Consider the following 19,498-nt stretch of genomic DNA (forward strand, 5'->3'; position numbering starts at 1 on the left):
GACTTAAGCTACTGAATGGAACCTGAACGGAAGTTCTATGGTGTGTAATAGAAAGATCCAGTTAAGTCTCCTGAAAGTGTTAAAGTGAAAACCATGAATTTCCAGACCTAAATCAAGTGCATCAGAACTTCAGGTTAGTGCACGTACCCACACTCTGAAGACCCAGTCCTGCCTCCCACGGATGTCAGTAGCAAGACTGCCATAGATTGCTGTGGAAGCAGGACCCAGCTATTAGAAGCTGCAGTGGTAAGTGCTTTATAGATACTCTGGTGCTAAGCATTATGGGGGAGATGCTCCTAAGTGCTGAAGGGGAGATTTTCAAATGGTACTGATGCTCCTAAATCCCTTGTGTATATAATAGCTATGGCTAAAATACTGTGGGATTAATCTGGTTGATAGGGAGAACTGGAGTGGGCAGGCAAGAATCTGAGTGCATGAATCCAAAGACATACTAGGCACAGAGCCCTGGAGTTTCTTTGCAACAACTTATTGATTACCAGTCATCTGCTAAAAAATGCCTCTTTTGATTCCTGACCCTCCTGCTTTATGTGATGTCTTGTAAAGTCTTACAACCCTTTTCTGGCATAATAAGTGTGAGCTTGTGATGCAGGGTATGAGAGAGAAATGATCATACTCTTGCCGCACAGTCTTGTGAGACTTTAACTGGATGCACTTCACAGAGATCTAAACTGATACTCACTCAGCCATGGTGAAAGCCAGCTCAAAGTTCTGCTTGCGGTTAGCTGGGTCAAGCGCATTATAATCGAAGGCTTCGGGGAAGAAAGAATGCACTAGGGCACAGAATGCCATCCCGTCATTCCAACTCGAGGAGAAGTTCTGCAGATCAAGGTGCTGTCAGAATGCAAACAGAGCTTTAGGGCTATGTACGGCGCTGGGAACTGCTGTATACTCGACCTTCTCTTACTCACCAAAGGGAACATGCAGAGTACGCAGCACATGCCTTATGTTTTTTGTTTCCTTGTTTGTACACCCATGACGTTATTTGGGCTAAGAGGAGAATTGGCATCCTCAGCCCTTTTGTGAAAGTTAGCGCAGGTGCAAAGCAGATGTGTAGTCTACTGGCCTGAGCCAAAGCCCAATGAAGACAATGGAAAGACTGCCATTAACTTCAATGGGCATTGGATCAGCCTCTGTCTTTGTCTACTCTAAACTGAGAGCATTACTTAGCCCTATGGAGTAGTCGCTAACCGGAGGATGGTATTTTTCTGTGCAGTGCTTAGTGTCGTATAAAGACTAACCTGTATTGCTTGCTGTACATTTAGGGTCAAATTAGTACTGACTTACACTCCGAATAGCCCTGTGAACTTTCAGGGAGTTGTCTGAAGGTAAATGAGGGGACACTTTGGCCCATTGGAGCTGCACACAGTGTAGGACCATGCAGAAACTGGCCATTTGCCATTACAGCAAAGAGCCAAAGTCATTCTGGATTTGCACCCATGTAACAAAATGGAATTGGGCTCTTTTGCTTCGTGGTGCTAGACTTTTCCCCACCATACAAAAGTCAGACCCTGACAGTTTCATTATCTGTTGGAATATACCCCTGAGTTTAGAGTTCAACAACAATTATATTTTGTTTTCTCAGAATGAAACTGTGGAATGGGCATTCTTTTGTTCTTATAAATCTAGAAAATTGTCCCTTTCCCCTCGCAATTGCATTAGGCAATGCAGTTTAATGCTATGTAACTCTAACGGAACCTCCCCCAGGCCAAATTCTCTTCAGTTACACTAGAGCAATCCCATAGACATGAACGTGCTGAAACTGGGAGAATTTAACCTCAAGCATGTAATATGATTAAACATCTCTAATTCCAATATAGAGCAGTCTGGTCTACGGCCTAACAAAGTTATCTTGGTCTCCAAGTAATAGTACTACCAAGTAATCCCCAGCCCTATCCACATTTCATTATATATAATAAAGGAGGCACATACTGCAATTAGCAGAGAGTGCACAAACGTAAGATGAATCCTGTAAACACACACAATTCAGACCTCAATCCAGCAAAGCACCGAGGGCCAGATTTTTAAAGATATTTAGGTGCCTAACTCCTATGGCGAGTTGAGTGCCTAAATATTTTAAACAATCTAGCCCTTAAGCACTAACTTCAATGATGTGAGTAGTCTCATTGACTTCAAATGAACTAAGCAATACACACACAGATTCTTGGGGGGGGGGTTGGAGACCAGTGATAAATGTAACCCATTGTCTAGTGCATTTTAGAATGCTATGGAACATACTTTCTGAGTACAGTTTCTCTAGAAATACTCAAAGACGTTCCTGGAAATAATTAAAATGGAAAGCAGTGACCTCTTCTCACCTTGTATCCTATGGTTTTGGAGCGACACCAGTCCAGTAGAATTTGCTTAATGCTGCTTGCACTGGCGACCCCAAAACTCTGTGACCGCTTCAGCTTTGCTTTGGACTCTCCTTTTCCTCTAGAAGAAGAAAAGGGAGAAAACCTTGACGAGAGGAGACTAATCCTAACGTCTTCACGGCAGCTGCGTGCCCTGACAGAGACAGTAAAGAGCCCATAAACACCACCTTTTTTTTTTTTTTTGCCACCCCTTGCCTAGGTGAGGGAAATACTGGCCCTAATCACGCTAAAGGGAAAACCCCTATTGACTTCAAAAGAGTCAGAATTTCACCTCTAGCTTCTATTTACAGTATAAACATTGAGGCCAGGACCATGTCCTGTAAAGCACAGTACACATTGTTGGCTCTCGAGTAACAATATAAAACCATGAAATCCATCTCCTTTTATGAGCCATCCAGAGGGAGGTTTTTACAACACTCCCTTCTGAACAACACCCCCAGGCCCAGGAGAGTGGATATACAACAGCTTGAGCTCTGAATTTCCTGGTTTCTGTTCTTTTCAGGTTGCCCACCTGACATTACTGAATCTTCATTCTTGGTTGGAATGTCAAGGGCTTGAGCCATTACCCACTGGAAATTCTCCCACTCCCTTCAGTGGAGCTGGATCAGGCCCCAGATTTACTTTGCTCAAATTTCCAAGTCTGGAGATCCCTCTGCTATAAGTCGTTAGCAGAATTTTTCCCTAGTACTGAGCCCCCTTTGGATGCAAGAGGGACGAAGGAGTGACATACTTTCCACTGTCCTGCTCAAATTTCTCAAAGAGCGCTTTCCTGGCCTGCGTTCCTGAAGTGCGTGGCAACGTCTGAGACCGCACCAGTTCTCGCCTCCTTTCCACTTGGCGATGTACAGTCGGAGGTGGGGAGCAGGATTTGGGTGTCACATCATAGTAACTGTCAATGGTATTGCTGAAAGAGAACACCAAAAACAGTCTAAGAGAAACTATCCGGAACATTGGGTATCACCACAAAGCACTGAGATCAGTAACAGCAAAACTTCAGCAATCTAAACACATGGAATAAATATTTTCAAAAGCGTGTGAATAACTTTTCAAAAGTAACTTGGGTATTTGGGAACCTAGATCTCACTGAAAGTCAATAGGACGTAGACTGCAAAAGGCTAGGTCTCCAAGGGTATTTAGATGCCTAACTCCCATTGAAATCAGTGGGAGTTAGGTGCTTATATAAATCTCTAGGCCTAAATCACTTTTGAAAATGGGACTTAGCCATCTAAATCAGGCGTTGCAATTCTGAGCAGAGCAACTCCTAAATCCCTTTAAAAATCTGCACGTAAGGTCTGAATCCTCATTAATTTCCAATGAGATTTAGGAGGGTATGTCTACACCCAGCCGCTAGTTTGGCGGCTGGGAATCGAAGTTCTGGGTTCGACTTATCGCGTCTTGTCTGGACGCGATAAGTCGAACCAGGAAGTGATCGCCGTCGACTGCGGTACTCCAGCTAGACGAGAGGAGTACCGCGGAGTCGACGGGGGAGCCTGCCTGCCGCGTGTGGACCGAGGTAAGTTCGAACTAAGGTACTTCGAACTTCAGCTACGTTATTCACGTAGCTGAAGTTGCGTACCTTAGTTCGATTTGGGGGTTTAGTGTAGACCAAGCCTAAGGGCATAAGTCACATGTTTGGTACTTGGGCTCCTAAGTAACTCGTACCAAGCCCAATCCTCGGCTCCTATAAGTCAGTGTAGCTCCACTGCCTCCAATGGACCCAGGCCAATTTACACCAGCAGGCCAGTTGGATTATATTAGACAGGATTATATCTCGCTTTGCACTTCTATTTGAGGTTCCCAAAGCACTTGACAAATGTTAGTGATTTAAGCCACGTCGTACACATGTGAAGGAGGGTGTGTTATCACCATTTCCAACCGGGGGAAACTGAGGCACAAATCGAGGCACTGACTGGCTCAACATCACACATTATCTGCGGCAGAGCTGTGAACCAAACCCAGATCTACTGACTCTAAGTCCCATGTATTAAGCCCATGATGATCATTCTTTGACTTAGCCACCACGGAGCTGGTATCGCATCCTAACTTATTAGTTGTTCATAAGAAACGTAAAACCCTGTTCGGGGAAATTTTCAGGGCAGATGCAAGCCCAGTTTAAGAGGGTTATGTAATCGGTGCTACCCTTTTTCTTGATGAGGTTTTGCATGCTGAGGATGCCTTGATATTGCCGCAGTAATTGTGATACTGTGTAATCCTATACTAAACAACTGTGACTTTGAGTTAATCAAAAAGGTGTGGTAGTCAGCCTTTCGGAGTGAAGGCAGAAAGTCATAGTGTGTCCTGCAAGGAGTTTAGAAACTTAAAGCTGTAAGCTAAGCTGCAGGCCAGTCAAACTAAGGATGTTTGATAGGGGTCATGCATTCAAGTGCCAAAAATAGACCCAAAATAACAACTTTTACACAGCCGAGTGCTTTAAAAGGAGTTTTCAGAGGCCCGGGCATGGCTATTAAAGGACAACTTAAGCTTTTTACATCCCATCTGTGCCTGTTCACGCTGGGATTAGAACAGGGCTAGCAACGTGGCAATCAATAGCAGGGTTCTGAGCTTGGTGCGTTCTGACAGTGAGATTTGTAGGAGGGTGGAACGCTCCATGCATGAAGACATAAGTCACTAGCCTAGCTAAAGCACGATAAAGTATACTGCAGGGAACAATCCTGCACTGGCTGGGGGAACTGGCTAGATCAAAGGTTATCAAATTATCTCGGTACTTATGTGGCCCCCATCGCTGAGCACCTCACACAAAGTAATGGACTTATCTTTCCAACACTGCTGTGACATAGGGAAATGTTACCCCCATTTTACAGGAGGGGTGCTGAAGTACAGAGAGATTAAGGGACTCCTCCCAGGGAGGAGTCTAAAGTAGAGCCAGGAACTGAACCAAGATCTCCCAAGTCCCCATCCAGTGCCTGACCCACAAGCCCATCCTTTCCTTATCCTGTAATGCAGGGCAGGTAACCACATGCTATTCCCAACCTGCTCCTAACACAGTAACCCATTTCTGGGTTTGCCTTTACTGTTAAATTACGTGACAAACTAATCTCAGTCTAAGCATCATCATGAGCTTGACAGTTCCTGAGAAAACCTGCAGGATCTCTTTGTTCCAGTCTCTAGTTCCTTCTGCCTCAGAGACACTCAAACCCTTTTGTAGCCTGGAGCCAGTAGGACGCACTTGGTCTGGCTGCCAGGGTGAGTCAACAGAACACCTCTGCATTTAGGCTACGTTGAACACACTCAGAAAAAGTCTCACTGAAACAGTCAAGGGAAGATCCTACCTTTCACTAGCTTTGGTTCCACTAGTCAATCCATAGCTCATGGCTGACATAGACTTTGTGACAGAAGTGCTTTTCTCTGTATAAACAGCAAGAAAAACAAGATGCATCAGTGTTGAAAGTATTTTCTCTCCTTCCCACACATGTTTTTAATCTAGTTCCTGACATGTGGCCACACATTTATTCTTACTCACAGCAATGAAAAGTTGCAGATTTCTCTATAAAAGACCTCTGCCAGTATGAGCTAATGATTTCCTGGGGAGAGATTCTCCCCACTGTCCCAGGCACCAGACATCACTATAGTCACATGCAGGGGCAATAAACAGCTCCCAAGGGGCCACAGGACAATTCCCCTAGTGCAGACACTGTGCTGGGACTCCGCAGGCAGACCTACACTGGCCCTCCCGCCAGTCCCAGAGTAGAGGGCATGCTGGAGATGAAGCCAGGGCAGGAGGAAAAGGTACTATATCATAGGCTGCTATGGTCATTCTGGCAAGCCATAAGCAGCCATGGGGAGGCTAATATAATTTAAAGCAGCTGCCCTACAGGCTACTTTAGTTCCACCAAGGGCCATTTCAGCCCCCAGAGCAGCCCAGGTTCAGCAGGATGCAAAGATGGCTTACAGCAAAGCTTTGCCCCTACCTCTCCCTGGGCTGCATCTTCTGTGTCATGCCTCCCAGAGGCACAGCCCAGGGTCTTCCCCCTGTTCAGTACTTGTGCTCGGGAATGAAGCATTAACACTAAGGGGCTGGTTCTCTTCTCCATCAGTTTCATATGCGTGTAGCTGCATCAACCTCATTGATTTACTCCCTGGTACTGTAAATGAAAAGGCGATTGGGCCCTAGATTTTCAAGTGTAAACTTAATTGCCCTTTGAAAACTGAATGTGAAGATTCTTCATCTCAGGTTTAATCCCTGGACTGTGAAGGGACCGGTTTTCCTGTGCTCTTCCGCCCAGAGCTGATCTGGATCCTCACCTTGCAAGCCTGTGGGAGCACCTTGTGCTAAGAAGTAATGCGTTTTCTAGGCTGTGTCGTTTCTGCATCCCTGCTGAACTGACAATGCAAATCGGTTCCAAATGGCTTTGTCGTCTACAGAGAGTAATAGCTTGGTGATGTGGACTAACAGCATTTTTGGACAGCGTTCAAGTCATTTGTTTACCCGTGAATTAAGAGTCTGAGGCATTTTGTCCTTTTACACATTCATGACTTGAAGAAGGGGTGAGATGTTGAAAAGAAAAGTTTTCAAACCATGCTACCCATCCCTAAGGCTCCTGCAATGAATTTGCTTTGTCATGGTGGTGCTGTGTGGCTGCTGTACCAAAGCAGCTCTGTTTAGCAGCCTTCCTGATTATGTACCAGGGTTTGATCTGCCTTCATTTGTATACCACCCACGTTAAAGTCTTTTCCCACCAGCTCTCCAGGCTGCAGCGTCACACAGCTCTTACTCCTTCCACGTTCCCCGCAGCTGAGATGTCTGGTCATTCTCTCCTCCAGAAAATCAAGTTTGCCCCAATGTACAGCAAAGAAGGCAAAATCAGTCCAATCTGGTAGCACCATGGCCTCAGTGCAAGACAAACCATTAGAAAGCTAAGAGAATAAATTCCCTTCTGGGAGTGTGATTTATGAAGTGTTTGTGGTAAGGACAAAGAGCATTGTGGAAAATCCAAAATAAACGGAAGGCTTTTCTTTGCTCTGGCTGGATTATCCTAAGGGTTTGTAAAACCAAACCCCAGTGGCAAAGTACTCCAAGGGCATGTCTACACAGCAAAAGGTGTGCACAGGCTAGCCTACCAGAGCTCTCCTGAATCCAGCTAGCACAGGTGAACAATAGCAGTGAAGACAGCATAGCACGGGATTCAGCGCAAGTAGTTCAAGACTGGCACAGACCCTGGGTATGTACTTGACATGCTAGCTAGCAATGAAGCCCATGGAGCACTATCTTTGCTGCCATTACCTGCGCTAGCTGGATTCAAGCTAGCTCGGGTAGGCTAGCCCGTGAACAGCTTTTGCTGTGTAGACATGCCCTGAGTCTGAATGGACCATTGTCCTCTGCTAAGAATTGATTTATTGACTCTCACTGAAGTCAATGGAAAGACTCTCCTTGACTTCAATGGGGCTAAATTGGACCTCTACATGCAGCCCTGTAACGCTCTTAGCGTTACTACATACTGCTGTAATATAACCATCCAATTAAAGATTAGTGGATAGACAAATCCTACTCCGTAGAGATGGGACCAGATCTGAACCCCCAAGCACTGCAGCACTGGCTACCCTGTATTGTTTAGTACAATAATGTGGGGTCTGGATATACCTTCCATGCTGAAGGGCAGAGAAAATAACACCCACCTGCAGCTATGGAGGTGCCCATTGTTCTCACGGAACTTGAATTCCAGGTCTTCACAGCAGTCACTGAAAAGCAAAAAAGACAGAGGAGGGGTTTGCTTGTTTCTGTGTTTTAATAAAAGGGCAGGTAGAGAGGAGGGATTTTTGATTTAAATGGACATAATTTCTCTTGTTGGCAACAGGGCTGGACCTTCCTTTCACAAATCAGGAGTTCAATGGCGTTCCATCAGTGTCAGACTGGTGCAATAGGAGAATCCGGTCCATGCACCCCCCTCCCCTCCTATTTTCCATCCCGCTCTCGTCAGGATTCCTTTGTTTTATTCCGGGCCGCATTGCTCACTCCTCTTTGAAATCTCAGGCAGGTCACTTGAACTTTCTGCACCTGAGTTTCCTCATCTGTAAAACAGGAACAACGAGACCTTCCTCACGGAGAAGTTGTGGGCAAATCACTACGGGCTTGATCCCAAAACTACTGTAGTCAATGGAAAGACTTTCACTGACTTCAGCGGGCTTTGGATCAGGTCCTATCTAACCCCAATGGGAGCAACGTCTATGTAAAATCTGCAGTGTGTGACTTAGGCTCAGATAAACTGGACTACAAACGTCACACCCACTAACCTTTGCATGAAGTGCGGTTCAGAAAAGAAGAACGCTGAATAGTGTGAACAAGAATCAAATTATATGAGCTTTTTTGTTTGTTTGTTTGTTTTTAAATCAGAGCTGGCTTCAGTGAGCAAATTATTTTCATATCTAGAAATTTCTTTTACCTGATTGGCTGGAAGTTTTCATCGCAGCCTCATTCTGGCTCCTGCTCTGCCCTATCAGGCCACTGGTAGCATTACTAGTTCCTGATAAGGCGGAGGTTTCTCCTGAAAACTTCTCTGATACTCGTGTTATTGCAGTAACAGGAAGGTGGGGCATCCGTAAGGTTACTGCAGGGGCATGTTCCTCGGGGGACGAGTTTGACATCTGAAGGGAAGAGGTCACTTCCTGTGAGACTTTTGCCTGACCTAGGGTATTAAAGGAAACAAGGAGAGAGAAAAACTTTTATTGACAGATACCTTTAAAAATAGAAAACAATATCTATGCACCAGGGCTTTATTTAATTTTATTTTAGGAAAGACTGGAATAACAGTCAAATTTCCCCCTAGCCGATTATGTCATTTATTGCACAGACTCAGATGTAAATTAGAAGTAACTGATCATATTCTACTCTTCAATATTCTTAATTAGAAAAGCTTCTTCAGATGACTAGTCTTCTATGTTTCCTTTTAGGGCCACTAAGTCTAGTGCCCTACTGCTGGGGGTTAGGAGGCAGGACTCCTTTGTTGTTTCTTGGTTTACTTAAACAGTCGGTGCCTCAGTTTCCTCTTCTGAGAAATAGAGATAATAAGATCTTTCCCACAGACAGGTGGTGAGAGTTAATTAATAGTTTGCAAAGTCATTTGAAATGTATGGACAGGAAGACATTCAGAATACAAAGTCCTATTATCGTAATTGGAAGTCATGCTGATGATGGGTCTTAGGCCCCGATTCTGCAGACCCTTAGGCACATGCTTAACAAGTTAATGGTTACTACTCATGGTAATAAAATGACGCATATACCTAAGTGTTTCAGGATCAGGGCCTTAGTACAGTATTCATGCTGAAACAGTTCCACAGTAAGACACTGGCGACATTAGAGAGCTGCTCAGTAGCTGGCAGAATTGAGCTCTTGACCAGCAGCAATATTTTGCATTCAAAGTCGATCTTGAAAAGACTCATTTCAAGCATTTCTCTCCTCTTACCTGCCAAAGACTGGTGTCCGTTTTCAACTATGGAGGAATTAGAAACTCTTCTAGTCTCAGGTTCGTTGTGGTCATCCAGGTCCACGCTCTGCCAAAACATTACACGCAATACTTGAACGATGGCCTGGCTTTCAGATTCTTAACGGTAGTCTTCGCTGTAGCACCCAGAGGCCCCAACTGAGATCAGGTCTCATTGTGATAGTCTCCATGCAAGAGAGTGGGAGACAGCCCCTACCCCCAAAAGCCAAATCATTCAGGATCACACTGATTATCTGAACGGTCTAGCTGTTGCCCACTGCAAAAGGAGCGCTGGTGATAAAGGACTAAATCCAACCCTCGGATACGCAGCCAAGGGCAGATTGGCCCAGTGCAGAAAGGAGGGGTCTCCAGTGCTTAATTTTTGCCCCAGCACCTCAAGGCTTGGCAGTACAGAGCCCCGACTACTCTGGGCTTGCTGCCTCAGTTATGAATGTAAAAAAATTGCTTGAGCCCCGGCATCTCTTTCATGACAAATTAAGCACTGGGGGTTTCCCTTCCTGTATAGAGGATACACTATGCTCAGGTGGGGAACTTTCTGTAATCACAGGGGGCATCACACAGGTCAATGTCTGCCTTTTCCACCCTCTGTTACTTTAATACATTGGAAGTTCTGGTGCTCCTCCCCCCGCTCTCCCAACCTTCCAGAGTTGTATTGTGACTTAAAACAAAGCCCTCTGCTACACGGAAAGGATGGGCTGTTTCAGAACTAAGTCTGACATGCTTGTAATATTAGCAAATACCACTGCCATCCACTTGTGGGGAACTGTAGGTGAGCACATCTGCTGTTAATTTAACCCAGTGTGGAAAATAAAGCCTGATCATGCTCCAAGTGAAGTCAATGGCAAAACTTCTGTTGATTTCTTTGGGAGCAGAAGCAGGACCAGAATCAGTGCTGTCTACCTTAGATCAGTGCTATGCACACCACGGATGAAATCTGGCTCCACTGAAATCAATGGCACAACTCCCATGGACTTGAAATGTGCCAAGATCTCATCCCAGGACAAGAGACGTGCAGTCTGTACCTTTCAGTGAACTAAGTGTGATCTTTTTCACAGATGCACATACCAGTCATGCGTCACAGTTCTTCTGTACAAAGTTAATTTATTCTGCTTTATAGCCAACTTTGTCATGTCTTCGAATGATTCTGCGCTGTCTTCAACACAATATCTCCATCCTGCGAGAAAGCTACAGCATGTGCATATCTCTACACACGTGAGTAGTTCTGTTGAAGCCAGTCGGACCAGTCACATGTGTAAAGTTAAGCCTTTGCAGGATCAGGGCCTAAAAGAGGTGCTGGGTGTTTAGGATGCTCAGCACCTCACAAGATCAGACCCAGGATTTGCATGCACACTATGAAAATAAATGCAGAAACAGAGCGAGGGCCCAATTCTGCAAGCACTGATGCAGATGTAAAACTTCACTAAATTGAATGGCCCCATCCACTTAAACAGGTCTACTCCTGTGAGTAAAGTTAGTCACACGCATCAGGATTGACTGCAGGAGTGAGGCCCAAGTTATTACAGCAGTATCCCAGTAAATCTATTCCCCTCCTGTACAGGATGGGCAAAATAAAAGGCAACTTTTTCTCCACACATACAATCCAGTTGCTGATTCTAACTTCTTGTAAGTCTAAATCCTAACCTAGTATTTTTACCTTAGGAATGATTTAATGGCCTTTATGTAAAAGCAGTGGTATAATTTATGACCAGTAAAAGTTTTCCACTGGGACAAGCTGTGGAGTAAAGCCCATAACTCTTCTCAACATTAACTTGAAAAGTCCCTTATGTTTACACATGAATCTTCTTTATACAACATTTACAGGACATTGCATAAAACTGCTTAATGTTCTACACAAGTTCTCTCTACTTAAGGCAGATAAAATGACAGTCATTACAATTAGATGACATATGGAAAGAGTATTAGGGGAAAAGTAAATATCCTAGCACTTTATGACTGAGTTACCACTTATAACTTTTGAAATGTTGTTTTTGGAAAACTACATACTTTTTGATGTTTGCTAATTTAATTCCAGGCAAATGAGCCAAGAACGTTTTGTTTTTATCATCCAACAGAAAGTACGCAATTTTTGGTTGCAAGGGACCAAAAAAAGAATTTTTTTGCAGTCACATGATTACTTAGATTAAAAAAAGTTTGTGGTACTTATACCTGTTTATGGGAAACTGCGAGTTCCCTAAATTAAAGTCCATGGGAAAGTTTGATGTCACTGTAAATAGACTTTACACCAGACTGGCCCAAAAGTTTTTTAAAAAATCTGCAACACATTTGTGTGTTTACTCAATCTAAACAAATTATGAAAGAAAAAAAAGCAGTCAGTTGTGCAACTGGGTTGTCACATTAGATGTAAAAGTTATGTGTCAGTTTCTCTCTCTCTGGATTCAGAGTGCAGGATTAAACAAAACAAAAAATCCCACCAGAGGCAGGGTTGCCCACTCACATCATTTTATCCCAACCCTCACAATATTTGGTGTTTATCTTAAAGCCTCAGCTCCTGGAGGCAGGTGATTTTATGAGTCTCCATTTCCATTTTCTTTTTACATGGAAATTTCTAACCATTATGGTTGTGGAGAAAAGCCTGAAAATGTGAACTGAGTGTGATCTAAAGATGCAGAAATCAGGAGACAAAGAAAAATAACTCCTAACTATTATTTTTTTAAAAAAATCATGATTAAGACAATGTTATGATTTTAGGGCCTGATTCATAACTTGTGAACTCTTGAAGTTGGCAAAACTGCAGAGGGGCAGACTCTATTCCCTGTTACACTAGTGTAAATCTGGAGCAACTCAATGGATTGAATGGTATTCCCAGAATTTACCCCCAGTGTTACTCAGAGCAGAGTTTAGCCCAACATGTAGGGCTTTATTGTTTACACTTGTGACAGCGTGTAGGATAGGTGTAGCTATATACCACAGTGAAAAGCAGGCTGCATCCACACTGCGGTGTATAGCTACACATGGCAGTGAAAGGCTCTGGCAGGACAGAGGGCAGCAGGACACTACACTGCTAAAAATAGTGTAGACATAGGCGGCACTGCTTGGACGTATAGAGCGAGCCATGTAGGATATATATACCCTCAGCTTCTGGTGTGTCTGTACTCTATTTGCCTAAGCAGTGCCTCACCATCGACACTGCTATTTATACCTGGGCTAGCTGGGTGTGCAGTATCTGTATTGCTACACTCCGCTGTAAATGTAGACATAGCCTAGAATGCTGTTAACTTATACATCATTAGCCAGTGTAAATCAGCATAGCTCCATAACACTCGCTTAAACGACACTCATTCACAGCAGCTGAGGATCTGGCCTCAGATGTTATAAACAAACACATTTTACCTCTGTTGCTATTAGCACATTATTAGAAGCAACAGAATTTTAAAAATCCAAATTCCTTGCCACTAGTTATTCACTTATTGTGATTTATACAAAATGTTAGAGAAGCCAGCCTAGCCTGACCTCAGTGGGACTACTCACCGTGTTAAAGATAAGCTGAGGCATAGGGTACGTCCAGACTACCCGCCGGTTAGCGATCGATTTATCGGGGAGCGATATATCGTGTCTCGTTAAGACGCGATATATTGATCCCCGAACGTGCTCCCTGTCAACTCCGGAACTCCACCGGAGCGAGTGGCGGTAGCGGAGTCGACGGGGGAGCCGTGGCCGTTGATCCCGCGCCGTGAGGACAGGAGGTAAGTCGGAATAAGATATGTCGACTTCAGCTACAGCTGAAGTTGTGTATCTTACATCGACACCCCCTCCTCCCCCCAGTGTAGACCAGGCCTTAAGTAGTTAGCCCATTTGGGCCTGTGCACACAACACCTTGCAGAATTGACCCCTAAGGCTCATTTTAAAATAAAAAGGGCCAGGTTGTAACATAAACGGGGACACCTCTGACTTGTGTTCTGTCCATTAGCCAAGCTTTCTGCTTTGGCTTTTGCTATACAGTAAGTTACTTTGCACAGATGTTAATCATGTTGCTTAATCCACTACTAGAAGACACTCAAATACTATGGTAATGAGGGTGGTATAAGAACCTATACAGAATATAAAGGAAAGAGGCAGCACACAGGTAAGTAATAATTTCCCCCTGCATCCACATTTGGTTTTCACGTGGAGGAAATCAAACTGATGGTTTGATTTCACATAGTTATGCTGTGGCTTCATAATAAACTATTAAAATAATTCATTAGTGGTGGGGGGAAAAAACACATTGCATGTAAAATGCAGAAACCAAACAATCAACCCAAGTTAAGTCTGAAGAAAACATGGTTTCCTGGCCCTTATTTGATTTTTAGCATACCTCTATTTATCCTCGCCCATTGTACACTAAGAACATGGGACAAGGACCTTTCCTGCCTTACAGTTAGCTTTTAAATCAAGCACATTCTTTGTCTTCGGTGTTAATTCACTGGGAATTTCCATTGTATTTTCCACTACCTGAGATGTTTATAGTTTTACTAGTCCTAATCCAAATCCTCACCAGCTCATAATGATCTGTTCTGGGGGTTGGGGTCCCATCTGCACTTTATACCCTACAATGTCAGGTGACCCCATTACAATGGTAGTTTAAGTGCAATTTGGGCACAAAGTATAAAATTATGGTTAAAATCCTACACTACTAAAGTCAGTGGAAGCCTTTCCATTGAGTTCAGTGAGAATTGGTTTGGGCCCTATATTCCCAATCATGACTGAACCTTATGCTTTGCAAGGCTATGGTACAATGTGGGAACACAGTTACAATTTTAAAAAGTGGCTCGTGATTTTGGGTGCCCAGCCTGAGACACCGTTAAAGGGATCTGATTTTCCAAAAGCCCCCAAAGTCACTAGTCACTTGAAAATCCTGCCCCACGCTCACAAGGAATTAGAATTGTGATCAAAACTAAGGCCCTGATCCAGCAAAGCACTTAAGCACACGTTCAGCTTTAAGCACCTGGGCACGCCCACTGTTGTCACATGCTTAAGGTTATAAGGCAATTTCACATTCTTAAAGTTACACGTGTGTTTATATACTTTGTTGGATCAAGGCCTGAGGTATAAAAGAATGTGCCAACATATTCCCCAAACTGTTTACCATCAATCTACATAAGCAACACATGCCTCCTTCGTTAGTTTAATGCGCTTATGAAAAGGCACCATTGGTTTTTACCACTACTTTGTTTACAGCTTCAATAACAAGAGTGACACACGCTCAGATTTTCCTTGGTTGCCACATCAAAATCCTCTTGGCTCCTGGGATTTTAGGATGGTCACACACAACAACAGTTTTATCCTCCCCGGAGGTACATCTCCCAGCTCCATGCTGAGATGCTGCTGTGTACTGGATCTGCGCACAGGAAACTTTTGTTCACTACTTTATTAGTAAGAAATGTAGACAGGAGAAAATAATTCCCATAAAAGTTTGTGTGTTTGGAAGCTCTCACTTTTTTCCAGCATCCAAACTTTCTTAAAAGCATCCGAGCTGTTCTAGGGCCAGGGCCGGCTCCAGGCACCAGCGCAGAAAGCAGGTGCTTGGGGCAGCCAATGGAAAGGGGCAGCATGTCCGGGTCTTGGGTCTCAGAGGGAAGGACCAGCCGCCAAATTGCCGCCGAAGAATGAAGCGGCACGGTAGAGCTGCCACCGAAGTGCCGCCAATCGCGGTTTTATCTTTTCTTCTTTTTTTCGCCGCTTGGGGCAGCAAAAAAGCTGGAGCCGGCCCTGTCTAGGGCCATCTATGCTACACGGGGTCAGATTTTTAAAAGAGCTCTGCTCCCATACAGACACCTAAATAAGGGGCCTATTTTCAAAGGAGCTCAGACCCACAGGTGGGGCTCTTCAGAATTACACGTAATTTGGTCTCCAAATGGGTGCTGGGCTCTTTAGAAAATCCGGCCCTTAGACTTTGCGTTCTACAGCATATCAAATATAGCGGGGAAATGGCATCTTTAACAAAATATTATTTTGTCCCTCCTCCTCATCAAAAATAATAACATTTTGCTGCTAATACTGGAGCACCTATTATTCCCTAGGTGAACGTTTCTTTGTACTTACATGGCAAAAATGAGACTGCATCTGACTTATTCCTGCTACACTAAATCGGTAACATTGTACACGGACCTCGTAATTTTTTAAAAATAAAAATTGTTGTGAAACTTCTCTGTGCCCTGAGAGTAGCAGCAGTTACTTTGCATGAATAAACACAGTGACCAGCCAGGATTCATTGGAGAAAAGTACAACAAACATCATCCTTCATCAGTCCTATTTTTATTCTGTATTTATGCCGTACAAAACAAGGAGGGCCAGATCCTCAGCCGCTGTACATTGGAGTTGCTCTAGTGACTTCCATGGTTGACATCAGCTGAGAATCCGGCTTATAAGATTTTGCCCTATAAGGGCTAAGTCGTGACATTCTTATTCAGGGAAGTCTCTCGTTTCATTGATTGTACTCAGTGGGAGCTATGCCTTAGGAAGGACTGAGTGGCCTGACCCTGTTCTCCACGGGGTGCTAGTCACCCCTGAGCATGGCGCCAGCATAAGGCTGCTGTGCTGCTTAAGTGGCCGAGAGAATTTCACTCACTGTCTTCAGTGCAAGCTAGATCAGGCCCTGACTAAGGGACAGCTTTGATTCCCAGAGTCTACATCTTACAGTGATGCTGTCAAAAGATGAGAAGCAATTTTAAATTTTTATGCTCTGATGGGGCCTGGTCTCAAGATTCAAAATGTGTCTTTTTAAGAGCAAAATGCACCAGCCTTGTCAATGAGACATTAAAAGCCAACCAAAAAAAAAAGCAAAATAAAGAGATCCAGAATGTTCAGAGCCGGCTGGCATTTGAAGGGACTATTTAAAAAACAAAATACCGTTTTTAAAAATTGGAGAATTGAGTCACTATTTTCTTGCTAACTCCTGCTAATGGTGCCCAGTCCCGCAAAGTACTATGTGCCCCACAAGAAGGGGGATCAGCACTCTCATTGGACAAGGTGCTCATTCTCCGGCGGTGCTCAGCATTCCCATTGGACGTGGTGCTCCCTCTGCAGCGGTGCTCAGCACTCCCATTGGACGTGGTGCTCCCTCTCCAGCGGTGCAAAGTACTCCCATTGGACGTGGTGCTCCCTCTGCAGCATAGCTCAGCACTCCCATTGGACAAGGTGCTTCCCTCTCAGGCAATGCTCAGCACTCCCATTGGATGAGGTGCTCCCTCTCAGCACCATGCAGTAGCACGCCCCAGGTTCCAAATGTGCTATTATCCACTAAAATCCATGGTAAGCATGGAACCAGAAGTGAGTGGCCTTCAACAACATGGAGCATCTTCACCTTGAGGACTGGAGTGTTTTACGAAGGCTCTGTGCACTGATGTCTAAAGAGCATGCCGCCCTCCACCCATTACTGACTTAGGCCCTGGTCCAGCAAAGCACTTAAGCAATGTGCTTAACTGTAACGGAACTGCTCACATGTTTGAAATTAATTATGTGATAAGTGTAAACAGGCAGTCCCCAGGCCCAGTGCAGCTCTCAATTACACCGATGTAAAACTGGAGCAACACCACTGACTGTAGTGAAGTAACTCCACATTTGCGCTGCTGGGGGGAACACCATTTGTTTCCTGGGGGTTGCCTAGAGACAGCTTTTTGGAGATTGCACTTGTTCTTGGTCCTAGGGAGGGGTGAGGGAAAGGGCTATCGCACTCTGGCACCAGCCAGAGACAGTCTGACCCTAAATAATGGCCCATCTGTCCTGCAGATTTCAACAGGTTGTAAAGTGGACTCCACACATGGTTCCCATCTGCACAAGTCACAATTAGCATGTGGGCCCAATCCTCCTTGGCGTAGCTCCATTGATTTCAGTGACGTCACATCAGCGCCGATGGTGGCGCACAGTCGCTAACGTGTCGGAGGTCCCGTGTTTTGACCATGCAGTGAGCAGCTATGTACCATGGCGGTCAGGCTATGCCCTGGTGTTCTGACTTTTGCTGCCAGGATGTTTGCCTCCTCTCTGGTGCTGCACGAGGCAGCACGCAATCTGGGTTCAAGATCACACTTTGCTCGATAGCTCTGCAGAGCACTTATTATTGATGACAACCTCCTCCCGAATGTTGAGCTGCTGCTGCTGTGTTTGGGTGGGATTTTCACAAGTGCTCAGTACTGGCCTAATTCTGCTCTGATGGAAGTGAATGGTTAAGCTCTGATCAGCTTCAATGGGAGCAAAGGAAACCAGCACTGAGTGCTTCTGAAAATCCTAACCTTTTATAATAAATGTTTGTAAAAACCACTGACTTTTTTTTTCTTTTCTTTTCTTTTCTTTTTTTTTAAGGAAAACCCACAAAGAATTCCACAAGCTTTGCAAACGGACACAAAAAAGGTAGGTCAGTTCTGGATCCTTCTACCCTTGATAATGTCAGTTTACGAACTGTAGGGAATAATTTTCTCATCTGACAAACTATTGACATGACTTGTTTGCCACAGATGAGGCAAGCAGAATAGGAGTTACAACCCCCCCCATCCCCCCCATGATGCTGTATCTGCAAGATAAATAACAGGGAACCTCCATTGAAACAGAAAGTACAGCTAACCCAAGTGTTCCTCTAGAGCACGCGCATTGCTTTGGCATGCACAGAAATGGATGCCTCCAACAGTGGACACATTCACTTTCTCCACTTTGCAACAACTCAAACACAGTTTAGTTAGGGAAAGGTGAAATCCTGGTCCCACTGAAGTCAAAGATAAAATTCCGGTTGACTTCCATGGGGCTGGAATTTCACTCACTTTGTACCAAGTGGCCGGATTGAATTTTGTTTTTAAATGCCAAAGGACACTGGTGCCACTGTTCTCTGTACAGAACTCACAGTGACTTTGATGGGAGCGACTGGCCCTTGGCTGGTAAATGTGCAGAATGGATTTTTCATGGTTGGTGAGAGTTGTTCAAGGGGGTCTTTATCTGCTAGCATCCCCCTTGCAGAGGCTTTCCCACCTGCCTCCGTCCTCCCCTCTGCCGTCACACCCAACTCTGCATTTGTCAAGTCCATGTCAGGACCAATCCCTCCTGAATGGGTCCTCAATAGACTCTGCCCCTGTAGGATAAAGGGGAAGCAGAAGTTCCATGGCTTGAGTAGGGGCTAATCAGCTCTAGTTTTCCAGGATTTAGGAGTTTCTTTAAGAGCCCCTAGATGGGATACACAGGGGGGAACCCAGGCCCACCCACTCCACTTGGTTCCAGCTCAGGGCTCTTGTCACGGACAGCCAAACCAGGCGTCCCCCCTCAAACCCTTGGTGTTCCCTGAGCGACTTCCTACCTCTGTAATCTTCCCCACAGCGGCTCCCTCTTTGGTGGGTTGGTTTGTCTAGCTGCGTCTCACCTCTCTCTGGGATCCTCTCTCTGCAGTCCCTCTGTCCCTTTGGCAGCCTCCCTGCCTGCCTGTCTTGCTGCCCTTTTATCTTCACAGCACAGCTGCCATGTGGGTCTGCCAATCAGCTCTGGCTGAGCAGACGGGCAGTTGCTTTGTCCGCTGAACCAGCATGGGGTACACAGACCACATGAGACCTACGAATAGCACAGTTGTAACCTGAATGTGTGTAGGAGGGAACTGGTTGTCTATGAGTCAGGGTTCCATTCCCAGCCTTCCCGTGGATTTCCTCTCTGACCCCAGGCAAGTCACTTGTGCTG

The 19,498-nt window shown here is 44.9% G+C and overlaps 1 protein-coding gene across 1 annotated transcript in view; it reads right to left on the reverse strand.

The window, feature by feature from the left end:
• The window catches only part of SMTNL2 (smoothelin like 2), a 46,681-nt gene that overhangs the window by 5,525 nt on the left and 21,658 nt on the right, over positions 1–19,498 (reverse strand). Inside the window, exons 2-8 of the mRNA XM_065418188.1 lie at positions 9,812–9,899; positions 8,792–9,034; positions 8,028–8,090; positions 5,684–5,759; positions 3,124–3,297; positions 2,337–2,454; positions 701–852 (exon numbers count right to left, since the gene is read on the reverse strand). Of these exons, the coding sequence (XP_065274260.1) occupies positions 701–852; positions 2,337–2,454; positions 3,124–3,297; positions 5,684–5,759; positions 8,028–8,090; positions 8,792–9,034; positions 9,812–9,899 (914 nt within the window). The remainder of the gene's footprint in view (positions 1–700; positions 853–2,336; positions 2,455–3,123; positions 3,298–5,683; positions 5,760–8,027; positions 8,091–8,791; positions 9,035–9,811; positions 9,900–19,498) is intronic.

The sequence above is a fragment of the Emys orbicularis genome, chromosome 17, assembly GCF_028017835.1.
Source record: "Emys orbicularis isolate rEmyOrb1 chromosome 17, rEmyOrb1.hap1, whole genome shotgun sequence".
Lineage (NCBI taxonomy): Eukaryota > Metazoa > Chordata > Testudines > Emydidae > Emys > Emys orbicularis.